The 18,621-nt window shown below is 38.7% G+C and overlaps 1 protein-coding gene across 4 annotated transcripts in view; it reads right to left on the bottom strand.

Annotated features, from left to right (window-relative positions):
* Nucleotides 1-18,621, bottom strand: part of cntn4 (contactin 4) — a 204,572-nt gene that overhangs the window by 138,078 nt on the left and 47,873 nt on the right. For 3 of the 4 annotated variants that reach the window (XM_067460243.1, XM_067460242.1, XM_067460244.1), the window contains exon 3: nt 7,198-7,327. In XM_067460243.1, the coding sequence (XP_067316344.1) occupies nt 7,198-7,327 (130 nt within the window). Of the gene's footprint in view, nt 1-7,197; nt 7,328-11,486; nt 11,535-18,621 lie in introns of those variants that run through there. The other variant, XM_067460245.1, reaches the window with a different exon arrangement.

Raw genomic sequence — 18,621 nt, 5'->3', positions numbered from 1 at the left:
CCCGTGTGACTTTGTGAAACATAAAAAGAGAGAACTGCTACAGTCCTTGAGTTGAACCTGGGAACTGAATCAGTCGATGTGACTACTACAGTGGCTCAATAAGTGCATCAGAACATTAAAGGAACACTCCACTGTTTTTAGAAATAGGGCTTATTCAACTTCTTTCCTACATTGAGATATATGGACAAATGCATTTTTGTCTCAGTGCGTGCATTGTTTTATTTTGGCAGGGTCGCCACTAGCTTAGCATAATAAATGGAATCCTATGTTGTCAGCTAGCATGTCCTGAGTAAAAGTGACCCCCCCCCTCCCCAATTACTTCTTGTGGCCTGCATATTCATAACGAGTTCAAATAGCGATCCAGATCAAGGCGATTTCCTAGGCAGATATTGATTTGGGACTATATTATGGGACAGCACTAGCCTGGATGCCAGCCGAACTTAGCCCCGCCCACAAATGTTTTAGGTCGGGCGGTTCGGTCTGGCCTCGACCCATAGAGTAGTAATTATCTCCGAACAGAAACTGTTTAACCAATTTCAGCGCGCGTGCAGACAAGGTTGCCAAGTTTTTACAACAAAACCCGCCCAACTACTAGCCCTAAACAATAGCTTCTCGGGGGGTTCTCCAGGGGGAAAATGGCATTTTGGGGGGTAAAATGTGTGTTATTTGGGCATGGTTGCCTGCTAAAATTCGCACTCATGGGTTTATATATCACATAATAGTCGCTTCAACCCGTGGACATAGAAAACAACCCATGGAAAAAACACGGACTTGGCAACACAGTGCAGTTGAGCTCTGTTGACATTTAACAATGTGTCGCTTCGTTGCTCTGATTGGTTGTAGGTCTATCCAATTGAGGTCTTTCCTGGTTCGGTTGAAACACACCCCATAATCACAGCCCAATGGAGCAGTTTCAGACTCACTCTGACTAGAATTGAGTATGACCACGTCAGGCTAGGACATCACAGGCAAAGCACTGCTACTTCAGCGCAGAGATATCACGCAACACAATGTGATCGCTCAACAGCCGGAAGACATGAGGAAGAATGCCGTGATATCACTGTGCTCAAGTAGCAGTGCTTTGCCTGTGCTTCCCCATAATGTAGTCCCAAGTCAATATCTGCCTAGGAAATCACCTAGTCTTAATCTGCATCACTATTTGTACTCGTTGTGAATACGCAGGCCACAAGAAGTATTTTTTTTTTTTCTTGATCACTTTTACTCGAAAAACTTTTTCTTTACTACATGCTAGCTGGCAACATAGGACTCCATTCGTTATGCTAAGCTAAGCTAGCGGCAACCCTGCCAAACTAAAACAATGCATGCACTAAATGTAGGAAAAGGAGTTGAATAAACCTGGTGGAGTGTTCCTTTAAGGTTGAACCACTGTAGTCACATGGACTATTTTAATGATGTCTTTAATGCCTTTCTGTGTCTTGAAGGTGGTAATAACGTTGCAGTCTATGGGGGAGTCAAGCTCTCGGATTTCATCAAAAATATCTTTATTTGTGTTCCAAAGATGCACAAAGGTCTTATGGGTTTGCAATGATAATGTCAGAATTTTCATTTTTCGGTGAACTATCGCTTTAAACGTGCAGTATGCAACTTTTGGCCACTAGGGGTCACTCATTCAAAATAATAACAACTGACGTACTTTGGTGACGTCGGGAAAGTGCGTGGGCTCATGGGAGTTGTTGTCATTATTGCCACTGTCAACCAGCGAATCTGGCATCTCCAGCAGAAAACATGTTCACTGACAAGGTAATTGATTGTTATATTACATCTCTATTATTGTTAAGTTTAGTTACGGCTTTTCACTTTATGTAATGTCAATCTAATGAAATAGCAGCAAGCTACCGTTACTTAACAAACTTATCAGTAACGTTAGCTAATGTGTGAGACAGGTTGTTGTGCGGGCGGTCGCTATGTCAACACACCTATAAGTTGGTAGGCTATGTTGACATATTAACCGCGCATCATAATTTGAGTTACTCAAATTATAGATATATTGACATGGCATCCGCGATTGTCGAACATTCTGTATATCAACTGTTCAATACGGAAATACATTTCAATTTAGTTTATCATTACCAACATAAAACAGTAAATGAGAGAACCAGCACCTGCAATACGTTGTTCATTGGAACACGCGCTGTGTCGCTCCCCACGTTCATCAATCATTCTAATAAACATTTATTTTGGAACTCGGAGATATATGAATAAGATCGCTATGCAATATGCAAACATACAGCATGTTATACAGCATGTTATGATTATATGATTATTATGTTAGCTGAATGGTTACTTAAATGACCTGTTTATTAAAACACAAGCGAGATCAGCATCTCTCTGCAGTCCGAGCTTGTCACGAAGATTTCGCCATCTTTCAAAGGCTTCTCCAAGGTTTACACGTCTCTTGCTTCTTCTACTGTCCCAAAATCTTCTGGGGTCATTTTTTTCACCCGTACGTTTGCGCTTTGTTGAGCTGACAAAACGTACAGGCAAAGAGTAGTCATGATCCATTATCATACAGACTTTTTTATACGGGGGTTCCCCTTATACTGTCTGTCAGTGTTCCTCTTTGAGTTTGGCGGTTCCGCCCATAGATATCTATGGTTCCGCCGAGTTCCGCAGGAAGCAAGACGCAAACGTGGATATGACGTGAAAGACTGGCGACATAACGGAAATAAAGACACGGTCCGTGTCTTCGAATTAAAATATTAATTTCTCTGGATTTAGAAGTTAATTAGAACTATCGGGATAATGTAAACACACAACTTTAAAAAATATATAACATAGATATAGTGATCTTTTATATTTTTAATGCTGAAACATTACATATTGTGCCTTTAAGCACTTTAAAAAATGTCTTGTTTTGTCTCGTCTGTTGTTTATTACAGTCAATTTCAATTGAACATTTAAATATGGTTATGAATCCAGCAACTTTGCACTGTACTTAGCAGGATGAAAAACTAAACATGTATTGAGATTGTGAATGGGTAATAAACGAGAAGCACCCTCCTTTTATAATCACTGAGGCTGTCAATCTCTAGAGCGCAAGCTCACTGATTTCTGCACTCTCGATTCTGCACAAATCGATTCTGTTTTCCATTTTTAGTTGAAAACAGTGTTGTGTAAACGGCCCCGTATGCCGAGTTCAGACTGCACAATTTTCAAACTCGTCAGATCACTTCTTTCACACTGCATGACTATCTGGGGTATCATTCAGTGTGTGATTCCGCTGTGTTCACACTGCACGACTGGAGGTTTCATATTGCATGACTGTAAGAGGAAGAATCACCGACCTTTGTTCCGTTCGAAAACTACCAAATACACGCAAGAAGTGACAAGGAAACTTTCCTCAAACTTTACTAATAGTAATTACAATAATTCCAAATTACATTAATGTTTTACTATTAAAATAGCATCATACAAGTCTTTGTATTTCCACACAGTAGTTTTGAAGTGTCGTCACAAAACAAGGCTTTCTTCTTTTGCCGCCATTAATTTTTACCAGGTTTGTAGTCAGTATTAATGCAGTAAGACAGCAATATTAAAATAACACATTCAACATACGCCTTGATTGATGTTGCATAGGCTGTACAGGAAAGCAGATGAACTCAGAATATTAGTGCAACATGAGGCTTCTCGTTAGGAGTTTTCCCATCGAAACCCATTATAAAGTAAATGCGTTGTATTTATATTCTACTCACCTGTACATAGCATATATAATCAAAAAGGTGTAAACTGAGTTTGATCTTTTAATATCACTGTTTTACGTGCACTTTAAGGGTGGGTTGCACTAATGAGGATTATTTAGCCTCTCGTCAGTTCACCCTCCATCTGCTGCTTGATCAACTCTATAACGGTTTTACTGCGTAATTAATGTGTGTTTAAAATTAAACATATTTTTGTTTTAAGATGGAAAGTTGAAAGGCTAGTGCTGCAGTTCAATGGATTTCTATGACGGTTTTGCCCTCCAATGCTCTGCGACAGTCACATGCCTGAAAAATATGAATTGTGAGCAATATATTGGAGATCCATGTTTGGATTTATTACACTTTATCGCTGAGAAGGTCTGATGTCAGATTTAGTCACAGCAAACAGCGCCAAATCGTCTCGTGAAGGAACAGACCGGCTGAACGACACTTTCATTCAAGCAGAATATCGCTAAATTCCAGCTTGTTTGATTGTTTTCTGCGTTTTCAAATCATCAGCTGGGATTCCACAGTGTAGACAGAACAGAACAAATGGTTGCCAGATTGCATAAATTAAGTAATACAACTGGCAGAAAATGTATGTTTTTTACTGAAAACTCTGATTAGGGGATTACAGCTTGTGAAATTTGGCAACTGCAATCATGAAAGCTACTAGTAAAGGCTTGTACAGCTGTCTCTATTGTGTCTCCTCTTTTTTTTTTAAAGTGTTTTTATATGTTGATATAGTCCACAGCTATTGCTTAATGACATTGGTGTCGTCACACCATTGTCTCATCTTAGTAATGAAAAAAGGCTGACAGCAAACATTTTTCATTATAGATTTCGTGGCACCTCAGATCGGCCATTGTGATCTGGCGCTCAAATGGTCAATGCTTGTAAAACACATTGTAAATAGAAACCTTTGATGCTCATTGAAAACAGCGTCTACCAGCAGGTATCAAATATACATAGTAATTTTTTTTTGTTGTTATACTGACTGGTACCAGTAGTAGCTGTATGTTTGATAACCCTAACTTGGAATATAGCCTTAGGCACTGGGAAATGATGGGAGTAGTTCAGGAGGTTGAACTTAATGCACTTTGAAAGTGATGGACACTAGAGCTGCCGAGAGAAGGACATTTATCAAATAGCTCCATGATTCAACCTTCCTGACAGGAAAGAGGAAGGTACTGATTAGCTTTTCCATTAAGCTTGATCAATTCTGGAACAGCACATATATCCGTCTTTCTACAGCACATCTGAACAGTGTCAGGGGAACACGTTCATTAGAGGCCAGACGCTACATTAGCATACTAAAAAAACATACTTAACTATAAAGAAATAAATCATAAAACATGAAGGAGAATGAAGCCAATATATAGCAAAAAAAAGTCTTTTGACAGTATTTCTAATTAAACATCTCAATTTTGCTAGAAAACAGCTTCAAATTACACTACTACTCAAAGGTTTTGAATCTGCAGTATCATGTGATATTGAAGAATGTAGTAATGCCAGCTGAAAATTCAGGGTTTTTTCAAATTAAATAATTGCAGCCTTGGTGAGCAAAAAAAAAATGAAAAGAAAATTCTTACCCACCACAAACCTTTGAAAAGTAGTATATATCCCAATATCTGTTTGAAAACATTTACAAAATGTCAAGTAGATTCAACATGTTTAAAGTAAGAACTAAAAAGAAGATTCTAGGAATTACAAATAACCAAGGCATGTTTTCCACACTTTTTGCACTACATGAACTGTTTATATCTTTCTTTACCCATTTTTCATTTATATGCACCAATATAACAATATATAGCAATACACAGCAATATTTACCTACACTGAAAAAAAAGGATTTATACTGCTTGTTCAAATTGCTTAAAGCTACACTGTGTAACTTTTTTAGTTTATTCTTAGCTAAAAACACTTAGTTCTTTCAAAAATATACGTGCTCATTAATGTATATTTACTTCTTTCAAGTAATAAAGTATTCTCATTAGTTTATAATATGCCATTGAAAACACATACGGGTGAGGGGTTCGAATGCCGGTCGCCATGTTGCCCCTCCATCTTGAAAGTACATTAGCCAAAGAGGGACATACCCGTTAAATCAAGCTTCGCCTTTCGCGTTTTAACACTCGATGGCACCGTGTCAAATGTGAAGATGGGGATTGCCGTGTTAATCTTGGACTAAATCGGCCACCGTAGGAGTTAAAACGAAATCAGAATTGAGAGGAACAGAAACTCTTATTCACTGGATGGTCATATACCTTTACACCGCTAGATGGGGGAAACATCACAAAGTGTAGCTTTAATTAAAATGAGCTAAAGCAACATAATTGCTATAAAGTTTGTCCAAACTTAATTTGATTGTATTCAATCCACTTAAATACAAGTCAAATTGAAGTCAAACTTAATCCGTTTGTGTTGTGTTACATGGTTTGTGTTGCATTAACTGATACTGGGCTTGTTAGTTCTCAACATGATTTGCATATGGCAAAATCAAGAGCAAGTAAATGTTATTTCATATGTAATGAGAAAGGGGGAGACTTGTGTTTAAAAGAGTTTCATATTCAATTATTTTGGAAATATTTGAACAATTTTAATTATTACCATTGTGGAGAAGAGTGGATCATTTGCTTAGGCTATGGACTAATACAACTAATGTCATATGACTTTGCTGAATGAGCTATTAATGCTTAGCATTTAAGATGCTAATGTGTGTTCTTGCTAGCTAAAAGATTTTTAGCTAGCTGGTGCAGTATTAGTTCAATTGCGTAACATTAAAGTATATGAAATTGAAGTGGATGAATGAATATATGAAATTGAATCTGAATCATGACAGGAAGTCATATAAAATTCACTTTGAAACAACTTAAATGAGTCACAAAAAATGTATTCATTCCATGATGTTGAAGTTACATGAACAAATTATGTTTGTTTAACGCAATTCATTCATGTGGGGCCGATGTCCACAATTAAATAAATCCAACACACTTTTTTCAGTGCATATACTTCTTACTGCAACATTGTAGTCAATGAAAAATCCTACATAGGAACATTGGCCAAACCAATGGAGTGAGTTTGGGGTGGGACTATCTGTTCAGCAGACCAATGGGAGATGTGGGGAGCGTTAGGGAAACCTGTCAGAAAACGGTCATTATTTTTTGCAATAAAAGAACAAAAAATGTTGCATGTTTAACGTGCAGCTATGATGGGAAAAAAATGGGACCAATGAGATTTCACTTTGGTGCGGCGATACCTAGTGCAAAGCTGCAGAAACAGAAACCAAGCGATTAAGATAAAAAAAACGAACAAGACATTTTAGTGCCTATCATGTCATGTCACATATGGAGCTACTGATGACAATGGCACAAAGTAGATTTTTGAAATAGTAAAAAAACAACAGCAAAAAACAAGGGGACTGAGGTACAATTTACCGAAGCAGTGATGCAGATGACCAAACAACGTTTTTGCGGTGGCAAGTTGGCAGTTAGCTCACCTGTAAAAAGGAGGAGGGTCACCTTGAGCCTCACAGCTGAAAACCACCTCTCTGTTCTTCTCCATTGAGTCAACTGGAAACACAATGCTGCCTGGCTGCTTGGAGAACACGGGGCTCTGCAGCGTGTTGCCTACACAGAGAGAGAGAGAGCGGGAGAGAGAGAAAGAGAGAGCGATCAGCACGCTCCACTTACAGACACCCAACCTGCTTGCAAAACAAGCTATTAGCTGGTGGCACTGAGCAGGCCGGCACTGGTAAGGCATTAGAGAGTCAAACCACAAGCAGACAAAACATATCAATTAATTCAACTAACACCACGGCAACTGTAATGGAATCGCCGTTGATTGATATAGAACAATGCTTTGAAGACACGCGTTCATTGCTTTCCATCACCTCTGTGGTCTGTTTTTAACCTTCGCTTTGGTAGCGCAGTTGTAACGGAAAACGCCTAGGCAATTAGACGTGTGGTAAGCGCCTCTCAGTTGTGATTTGAGGTTCCTCGGGCGAGGTGACACACTGAGATGGCTCACGAAACCTGCTCGGATAACAGGATAACAGCGCAGGGTTTTTTGAGACATGGGACAAAACAGGCAAAGTGTGAAAATAAATCCTTATTTACCAAGAATTTTTGGGGAATCAATCTGTTAAATATATTCATAGGCATTAATTAAAATCTGCCCCTCAATGTGTCATCAGATACAAAAATAATGTGTTATTTACACACACACACACGCACATGCATGCACACACACACAAAATAAGAGTACTGAATGATCATGTAAAATCTCTGATCTCTGATAAAAATGACAAAAAAAAAACATTGAAAAACATTCACATCATAACCTCTTTTAAAATGTGCAAAACTGCTTAAGCTTATAATAGCAAAGCTAAGAACACATGGGTGAAGAGAACATTAAAATACTGATCTTGTCTATGAATTTTCTGTCATTCTCCATAACATGTACTTTATAACACTTTAGGTGTTGTTGGTTTCTGCATGTTTGCTGGCTCTGTGCATAAACTCATCAAGTATTGCACTTCACCTCGCTGGATCTCTGCCCAACTGATTTGGTAAATTTGGCAAATGTGAAGGAAAAAACTGAGAAAGTAGAACTGAGACAAACTAACTTAGTCTGCAGCAGCCCTACAAAGCTCTAAAGATCATCAAGTTTCTAAGAAGCAGCAGGAGAACAAAACCAGAGAACATCTGCACATATTTCAGCTTCAGAATAACAGAAAAATGCCTTTTAGCGGCAGCACATCACTGGTTGCTGTAAATATAGGCATTATAGCCAAAATTAATCATTATTTAAACAGGCAATAAAATAAAAAGGAAAAGGCTGCAATTTTTTTTCTTTTCTTAGGGTTATTTTCTGTGAAATCCATTTAATTCCAGTTACTGAAAAATGCTTTCTGGTTTGAGAGCTTGTATTGCTTGCAGGAGACAAAGTGAAAGATAAACTTTAAGCTTCTTTTAAGGAGCAAAATGTTGGAATTTCTTTTTCCTGATGTATTTTCCAAAAATGCGTTTCTTTTTAGGCAGCCTAGTTGCATAATGTTTTGCCATAAGCCATGTAAATGTATTTTGTACCTCAGACAATATTCAAAAAGTGTTGGCATGAAAAAATGCAATAGTTAATATATTAAAAAATATCTCTACATTTCTTCTGGATATAAAACAGGCAAATTTGTTTTGTGAAACGTGTCACCTTAAAAAAACTATGTTCAAAAAAAAGTTATTAACCCACTCCATATGAAAAGCTTAAAAACTATTCAGATTAGAATATAACAAATACAATAATGAAAGTAACTCGAAATCCATACAACAGGCTGTCAGTTTCAACATGTCTATCAAATACCTTTCTAAACATAATATATTATTTATTATCTAAACACAATTTTTGTATGCATTATCACTAAATATTGATTCATTTCACTTTAATTTCAAACACTCTTACATTTTATTATTACAAACTATAACAAATTTACTTCATTGGGGCAAATCATGATTGAACAAAATCATGAACTCTCAAATCATGAACAAAAATAATACTATAAAAAGTCAATTGGCCCATTAACTGGTTGGTTACCAATATTCTTCAAAATAGCCTCTTTTGTGTTCAGCAGAAGAAAGAAGTTGGGTTTGAGGGTGTGTAAATGAAGACAGAATTGTCATTTGGGTGAACTATTTCTTTAAGGAAAGGTTTATGGAAAGCATTGTGATGGGTAAGGATAAGGATTTAGAGATTGCATTGTGTCAATGAATGATCTCATAAAGATAGATGTACAAGGGTGTGTGTCTGTGTGTGTGTGTGTGTGTGTGTGTGTGCGTGTGTGCGTTAAGAACTAACTATACTAAAATCAAATGTCTGCAGTGAAATCTGAGTAATTTGAGAATATATGTAAATCTCAGAAAGTCAAAGGCTTTGCAATGTGATCAAATGTCAAAAAGATACCCAGCTCTCATGTTCTGTTTCATCTCAAAATGTTCAAGTGTCAGTCAGTGTTCACCATTCATTCTACTACAACTGATGCATCTTTCCAGAGTAAAAGGATACTTACATCATCAGTGAACAGCACATTCGATACTAAGTGCCTTATTTCGCAACCTTTATTTTCATTTTATTGAATTGGGTGTATATGAGTGAGCAAGAACTATTGTCTACACAATAACACAATAGATTTTCATCCACAGTGCATAACACTAAAGGATGAAAAGAGCAAAGTAAGTGTGTGTGGATCACTGACACCTGTATGGCTGCTCTCTTGGTCCCCGGTGCTTTAATTGGGCTTGTTTTGCTTCCCATCACACAGACAGATACTTCATCGCAGCTCTAACTACCTCCACTAATTCCTCCTGTGACATGACAATGACAGCCCCTTATTTTAGTGTCAGAGGCACCACGGTACATTCTCTCTGTACCTGGCGATAAACAGTGCTCCACATACATTGTTTTGTAAAATGCAAAACATGTTTGGCCAATTATAAGTAGGGTTTTAGGATATAAAATTCAACCTGGAATGTCTTTACTGTCAGTTTAGATAAATTGAATGCATCCCTGCTCAAAAAGTCCCCCCCCCCCCCACACACACACAAAAAAAAGTTACCCTACACCAATCAGGTGTTACCCTACAGCCTACACCTATCAAACATTATAACCTAATATTGTGTCCCTTTTTGCTGCTAAAACAGCTCTGACCTGTCGAGGCATGGACTCCACTAGACCCCTGATGGTGTGCAGTGGTTTCTGGCACCAATATGTTAGCAGCAGATCCTTTAAATCTTGTAAGTTGTGAGGTGAGGACTCCATGGATCAGACTTGTTTGTTTAGCACATCCCACAGATGCTCGATTGGATTGAGATCTGGGGAATTTGAAGACCAATTCGACACCTCAAACTCGTTGTGCTTCTCAAACCATTCCTGAACCAGTTTTGATTTATGGCAGGGTGCATTCTCCTGCTGAAAGAGGCCACCAGGGAATACCTTTTCCATGAAAGGGTGTCTGCAACAATCCTTAGGTAGGTGTTATGTGGCAAAGTAACATCCACATGACTGGCAGCACTCAAGGTTTCACAGCAGAACATTGCCTAAAAGCATCACACTGCCTCTGCCAGCTTGCCTTCTTCCCATAGTGCTAGAATGCCATGTGTTCCCCAGGTAAGCAACGCACACACACCTAGCTATCCACATTATGTTAAAAAAGAAAACGTGATTCATCAGACCAGACCACCTTCTTCCATTACTTCTTGGTCCACTTCTGATGCTGGCACATAACCACCCTGGACACCCTGACTGGTCTGCGGCTATGCAGCTCCATATGCAACACTGTGTATTCTGACACCTTTCTATCAGAACCAGCATAACCTTATTGAGCTACAGAGGCTTGTCTGTTTGATCAGACCAGACAGGCCAGTCTTCGCTATCCACGTGCATCAATGAGCCTTAGCTGCCCATGACCTTGTCGCTGGTTCACTACTGTTCCTTCCTTGGACCTCTTTTGATAGATACTGACTAGGGCTGCACGATTAATCGAAATCGAACCGCAATCGCGATTTGGCTCGTGTGCGATTATGAAAGCTCAAAGGCTGCGATTTTAATTAAATAAATAAATGCCCAGTGTGTTAGCAGAGCGGCTCTGTGATAAACGCTGCTCCGTCTGAAAGACTGCGAGTTTGAGTCGCTTATAACGTGCGTTTGAAAAAGCAACACGATGCAAACATCTTCACAAACTAGTGAAGCCTTCATAAACCTGTTCAACATAAGACAACATTTAATAACATGTTTTACCTCACTTCATATCGTCAGTCAAGTGTGTGTGAGCTGATATCAGCTGTGATGTGGCTTCTCATCAGAGTGAGGCAGACGATGCGTTATTTTATAGCATTCTATGTCAATCAGCACTGCATTATAATACACTTTATTATTATGAAAATACCCTTGCCGGCTTGAAGAACTCAAATACACCATATTTTGCTGCAGTCGTGTTTATTGACGTCATGTTTAATAAAAGCGTCTCTATCTTCTGTTTACAGCGCGTTAGCTTCACATCATAGATTTCCTGAAAACTAACGTCGTCAATTACTTCTCTGAGGCGAATGTAGCGTTTTCCGCTCGAGGGCGCCCTCTGGCTTTCAGTATGAATTAAAAACTTTTGAGTAATCAATAATAAGAAAATAATGCTTAATACATTTTAAAACGTAATAAACTTTAAAAATTATACATTTTTTGGACAATCCATGTTTTTCTTCAATGTACAGGAGTTTTTTCCCCAACAGTGGATGCACAAGAGGTTCATATTTCATATTAAAGACAGACTTTAAGAATAACTCCTTAGGCTAGACCTTTCTAATGTTTTTAGTCATTGGCTGTCTGCATATTAATAGGTAACCCAGCAGTTTTTTTTTTGTGTAAAATAAGTTTTCTGTAAAATATTACAAAAATAATAATAATAATTAGTATTAGTATTATATTGTTATATTTATTCTGATGTACTCTTTTTATTTGTAATTATGAAAATGTTATTGTAATGGTAATATTTGTTATTTTAAAAAAAATATTTTTAGCAGTAATAAAAATCATAATAATTATTTCACATTAATATAAAAACACAAAATGTTATATACACACACTTTTCATTTGTAAACAATTATAATAACAATAATCGCATTTTAAATCGCAATCACAATTTTACCCACAATCGCAATTATATATTTTCCCCAAATCGTGCAGCCCTAATACTGACTGGAAACACCCCACAAGACCTGCAGTTTTGGCTCTGACCCAGTCATCGACTCATCACAATCTGGCCCTTATCAAATTCGCTCAAATCCTTATGCTTGCCAAATTTTAATGCTTCTAACACATCAACTCTGAGGACAAAATGTTCACTTGCATCCTAATATCTTCTACCCATTATCAGGTATTGTGATGAAGAGATAATCATTGCTATTCACGTCAACTGTCAATGGTCATAATGTTACGCCTGATTAGTGTATTTTCTACTGTTTAAATATATAATAATGGTGCTGTCAGTTGTAGACTTGTAGACAGTCTGGCATCAGTCTTCATAGTCACTTAAAAGTGTCTCCACAGAAAAACGGCATGAAGCAAATGTCATTGGTTTGATTTAAATTCTCCATAATTTTACACCAACAGCCTCTGCTAATTACACGTGCACTTTATAACACTTTAGGTGTTGTTGGTTTCTGCATGTTTGCTGGGTCTGTGCAAAGAAAACTCATCAAGTATTGCACTTCACCTCGCTGGATCTCTGCCCAACTGATTTAGCAAATTTTGCAACAGCAAATGTAAAAACAGAGGAAGTAGAATTAAGACTACCTAACTTAGTCTGCAGCAGCCATAAAAAGCTCTAAAGGGCATCAAGCTTCTAACAAGCAGCAGGAGAACAAAACCAGAGAACATCTGCACATATTTCAGCTTCAGAATAACAGAAAAATGCCTTTTAACAACAAAGTGTCAGCACATTACTGGTTGCTTTAAATAAATAAGCAGCTTAGATTTCAAAAACAATTTGAACAGGCAATACGATGGTGGGGAGGGGAGGGCAGCAGAAATAATTCAGTTTACTAAAAAAATGCTTCCTGGTTTGAGAGCTTGTATTGTTTGCAGGAGACAAAGTGAAAGATATACTTTAAGCTTCATGGATGCAAATTGGATGGATGGATGAATTTCCAATAAATGTATGGCTGTTTTGCACATTAAACTGGGATAGAAGAAAATATTTATCAGAAAAAACTTCATAATTTCACTTCATAAGAGATTTGTTCAACTGATGTGTGCACAATTCCAGAGGGAGAGCACTAAAAATATTCTGTATGTTTGACATACAGGGTTATATTATTGTATGTTACTGTTGATGATGGATGCAGAGGGGCCAATCACCTGTACAAACACCAACGGAATATATCCAGAGGACATATGACACAAAGCATGAGACACATTTCACAAGCCTTGCATCATGCCTTGCTCCATGACAACATACAGCAGTGAATAACAACACCACAAGGACTGACAAGACCTGTCTGTAAGAACTTCCATTTATTCGCAAGCCATTTTAGGTTAACACAGGTAAGAGTAAGCAAAGTTAACATTTTAATTAAAAAATGAGATCTTAAAAGTCAAATTAAATGGTGGCAACAGCATAATTATTCAAGAACAGGTGCGTGCATCCTTTGGGAAGACAAGTCGGTATAAAACTGCAAGAGTGCATGTGTTGTGATCAACCGCATATCCCAGGCAGTCAATTAACGACGTACACTCATTAAAAGATCCCTGCAGTGTCAAGAAAGGCACTCGGTCACATTTTTCCTCATCAAAAACATCTCGGCTTGCTCTGCCAAACGTGTAATGACACCTCAAACGAGCATTAGGAGGAAGTCAGACAGAGAGAGAGAGAGAGGGAGAAGGTATAGGAATGGCACCGGTTTGCATTCCCCATGAATAAAACATTTACCGATATATACATATGCAGAAGAAAATGTCGAGCAAGCGCAACCAACAACAAAATGAAGCAGGTGCCAAAAAGGGAAACATAAAAACGAGGATGGTAGGAAAGAAAACAGGGCCAGCGGTGTATCGCTGACATCACCAATTAACAAGGGCTTGCCTGCGCAGCCATCTAGGGATGCGTGTGCCTTCATGCAGCCACGAGAAGAATAATTGCGTCCCCAGAGATGGAGCAGGTGAGTCCACCTGGAGCAGAACAAGGGCTTCTGTTACTCAGAGACTTTCTTTGGCTTTCATCAACAAGAAGCCAGCTCCTACTAATACTGTCATCAATGAACTGCAAGGAAATCAAATGAAAGCTAATGAAAGCTTTAATGCAGTCAATTGCAGGAACCGAAAGCGGCCTGGTGTTAGACGTCATCCTGCGCAAGATTATTTTTCACAAAGTCAGGAGGTACTTGAAATATCACAGACGCTGGAGTGTCTCACTAAAAATTGATTACTTTGGGTTTCTGGTCTCCTTCAAAGACCAGATGGAGAGACTGAGGCTGAGGCTGCAGAAATGCAGACGTGGACGAGGATCAGGACAGCGCTGTACCACAGCCACAGCTGTACTCTGCTCGATAGTCTTTTTGAGGAGTCCGCAGGGCTGCGCTAATAGGACACTGCCGCTGTTGGCCTGGTAACGGGACACAGGGTGGCGTGGACCAGATGCCGTTGTCCGCAGAGCAACGGACAACCGAGGGTGCGAATATCAGTTGGAAAAAAAAGAGCAATAACATGACAAAAGGTTGCAAGTTTCTCTTATCTCGTTCTCTCTCATCCCGTTCAGTGGTTCACAGTGATTTAAGATAAAGATACAACGGCAAAAATCGAAAGAAAAAAGAATAGATAAAACAGAACAGACACCAAAAATGTACTTTACTGAATGAGGAGCATTTAAATCAATCGATCTCATTCAAATCAACAACACTGTCTAACATGCAAAGGAAACGAAGCCAATCACAATTCAGTATGCAAATTGTGGTAAAAAAAGCCAATGGCAATTCAGGATGTAAATATCACCATGAAATAAACAACAACAAACAAATATATAAGTGATTTCTGAGAAACACTGTTGTTATCTTTTTAGGCCTTCAGGCTTAGGCCTCTCCAGGAAAGCTTTTCTTATATTAACGTGGGCCCCAAAGCTCTTGCCTGTTCATAAGCCTTCTTTTTGCAGTGATATTCCTCTGACTGTTTCTCTTGTGTAATGTCTCTCAGCCATCACTCTTTTTCAAATCTTCCTCTAACAATAATACACTAAACATTATTAATATACTGACAACGTGTAAATTCACATAAACATCTTAAGGGGGGGGGGGGGGGGGGTGAAACACTCAGTTTCAGTCAATCTCATGTCAATCTTTGAGTACCTATAGAGTAGTATTGCATCCTTCATATCTCCGAAAAGTCTTTAGTTTTATTATATTTGTAAAAGAAATATGGGCTGTACCGAGTCTTTCCGAAAAAAAACGAGCGCCTGGAGGTGTATCGTGTGGGCGGAGCTAAAAAATGACGAATGCGCAAAGCGGTGACGTCCTCAAGCGTGGAGAAACCCTTGCTATCGATCTCAGCTAATAGATATGATCCAGAATCTAATTCGGAGGCTGAAATAGAAACAGCAACAGCAGGACGTCCGTCTCTGTGGTATGTACTGTCAACATTTGTCTTTACTCTCAGTTTATGAGGACATGATTCGGTTTATGGATTATTGTATGCGACCAAACCTTAGTAGCAAGCAAAACGGTTTTGCACGCCAGACTAGTGTAACGTTCGAACAGCAATGAAGTCCGTTAGTGCATTTGAATGACGAAGCACGCGATCGTGTCGTTTACTGATGTTAACTCACGCGACGATAAGCAACAGCACAGACATTTGAAGCAGTTTTACTCACCGGCTTCTCCCAAAGCAGGACCGAACCTTTATCGCTGGGACGGCTCCGTCAAAAACACACTTCTTGGAGTGTGGAGATCCACTTTGCGATGCGACTGAAGCATTTCTGCGTTCAAATCGGTTCAAATGCAGCGCTGCCTTCCCGGAATGCTGTGCTGAAGCGTTGAAGTCGCTTAATGTCAAAGTGGAGGAATGAAGTGGAGCGCGGCGCGGACTATAACTGACATTAGTTTTCACGGACGACTGGATCTGCAGCTGAGAGAGTGTTTACGGCGTGCATTTTCTCTGTCGCTCTAGGCACGCGCGCGCGCACCCTACCGGAAGAAGAGCCCATACGGCCCATACAAGGACCTTCCGGTCTGTTCATGTAAAGTCGAGTCATACTCGAAAAAAAACTCTCCGAAACTTGTGAGAAACCGGAAGGAGTATGTTTAACACAGAAATACTCCATCAAACGCCCAACATTAGTTTTTGAAACTTTGTCTATGTTTAGGATGGGAGTCCAAGTCTTTAACAGTGTAAAAAGCTCAGTATGCATGAAACAGCATTTCACCATTAGTAAAACTCACAATCAGCTCAAGCAAAACTCAACATTGAGTTCTGGCAACTTCAGAGTGCACATCATAGACTGTAAAAAAAATGGATGTAGTGTCCGTAACGTCACCCATAGTTCTGAAGTGTAAATTAGGGTCGAGCTGGCCGTCGCCATCTCGGCAGTGCTCCATCGCGCGTCGCGTCCGGATAACAGAAAATGGGCAAAGAGGTGGGACATGGGCGGAGCTTAGGTAGCGCGATGACTAACAGACAGCGTATAAATGTCAAGACCATTCCGGCTGTTAAAGTGTATACTACATTAGTATTAATATTTCAGCAAATTCAAACATGCTTCCTCTGGATCTCTGAATGTTGTAAGCAGGAATCAAGGCTTCATCAGGAAATCATTCTTACACGGAGAAGTGCAATTACACAACATGTTAAGATGAAGAGGTGCTCTTTGGTTTCAACTGTGATAACTATTCTTCTATGCAAAGGCAAAAGGCTGTAACTTCGTTTTTGGTTGAAAATGAGTTATTGACATTTTTGGGACATTCAAGACCTCCTTTATCATGTGAATAAATATCGTTAGTCAATTCCGTTGTTTTTTCAAGAAAATTATGGATTGTCTTAACAGTAACTTCCAAAAGCTCGGGAGAAACTAAGGCAGAACACCGTAACAACAGTTACCGCTCTTTGTCTTTGATTTAGAACGCTCAAACTGAGTTATGGTACTCTGCCTCGTTTAGCCATGCGTCAACATTAAGTTACGGTGCCCCGCCTTTGTTTTACTATCTATTAAAGTTTGATAAGCCAAACTTAACCCTTGATTAACCATCGACACTATTTGCTATTTATCTTATTCCAGTCCCATGCATTTTACATTTTTACATGACTTGTTCTTTGTTCTATTTGTTATATCTTTGCATTATATATGCAAATGTTTACTCATTAGAAATAAGCTTATCTTTTTCGTATAATTCAGTGTCACCTATCAACCTGTTAGTTTTGCTGCACACCAATGAAGATACTCTTTACAAGAGGTATTGTGTAATGTCTAATGTCTTAATAATGGCATCAGAATGCAACCAAAGCACATGATAGTAATAAGAAGATGGCTATAAATTGTAAATCATCCAAAATAAATTACGTGATCATTAGATTTTATACAGGTGTTACTATAATGATTTTTGGAAATGTTGATCAGCAACCAAATATTGATAATATGGAAGTTACTGCCTTTTGCCTTGGTATGACTCCTCAATGTTTGCAGGCAATACAAAGGCAGAGTGCAGTAACTTTAAAATAGGGGGCAATTTTTTTTAACATATTTTTCATTATTAAACCATCTAAATGCCAGATTTCCAGTGTCCTACCTATAATTAATTTGGCTGGACAACAAAACATCTTTAAAGTCATTTTTCTCATTTCCACACCCCTGTGAGTTAAAGCTACACTGTGTAACTTTTTTAGTTTATTCTTAGCTAAAAACACTTACTTCTTTCAAAAATATTTGTGCTCATTAATATATATTTACTTCTTTCAAGTAATAATATGCCATTGAAAACACATACGGGTGAGGGGTTCGAATGCCGGTCGCCATGTTGCCCCTCCATCTTGAAAGTACATTAGCCAAAGAGGGACATACCCGTTAAATCAAGCTTCGCATTTCGCGTTTCAACACTCGATGACACCGTGTCGAATGTGAAGATGGGGATTGCCATGTTAATCTTGGACTAAATCGGCCACCGTAGGAGTTAAAACGAAATCAGAATTGAGAGGAACAGAAACTATTATTCACTGGATGGTCATATACCTTTACACCGCTAGATGGGGGGAAATATCACACAGTGTATCTTTAAGGTCTTTTGCCTTTGTAGGGCAGTATTGTGCTCACTCACAGTATCATACACTACTGATTTTTATATGGCATATTTCTGTTATGAATTACCAGTATGATACCATTAGGTTCGGATTGGATTCACAC

The sequence above is a fragment of the Pseudorasbora parva genome, chromosome 12, assembly GCF_024679245.1.
Source record: "Pseudorasbora parva isolate DD20220531a chromosome 12, ASM2467924v1, whole genome shotgun sequence".
Classification (NCBI taxonomy): Eukaryota; Metazoa; Chordata; class Actinopteri; order Cypriniformes; family Gobionidae; genus Pseudorasbora; species Pseudorasbora parva.
This window is presented reverse-complemented; position numbering and strand designations above follow the sequence as displayed.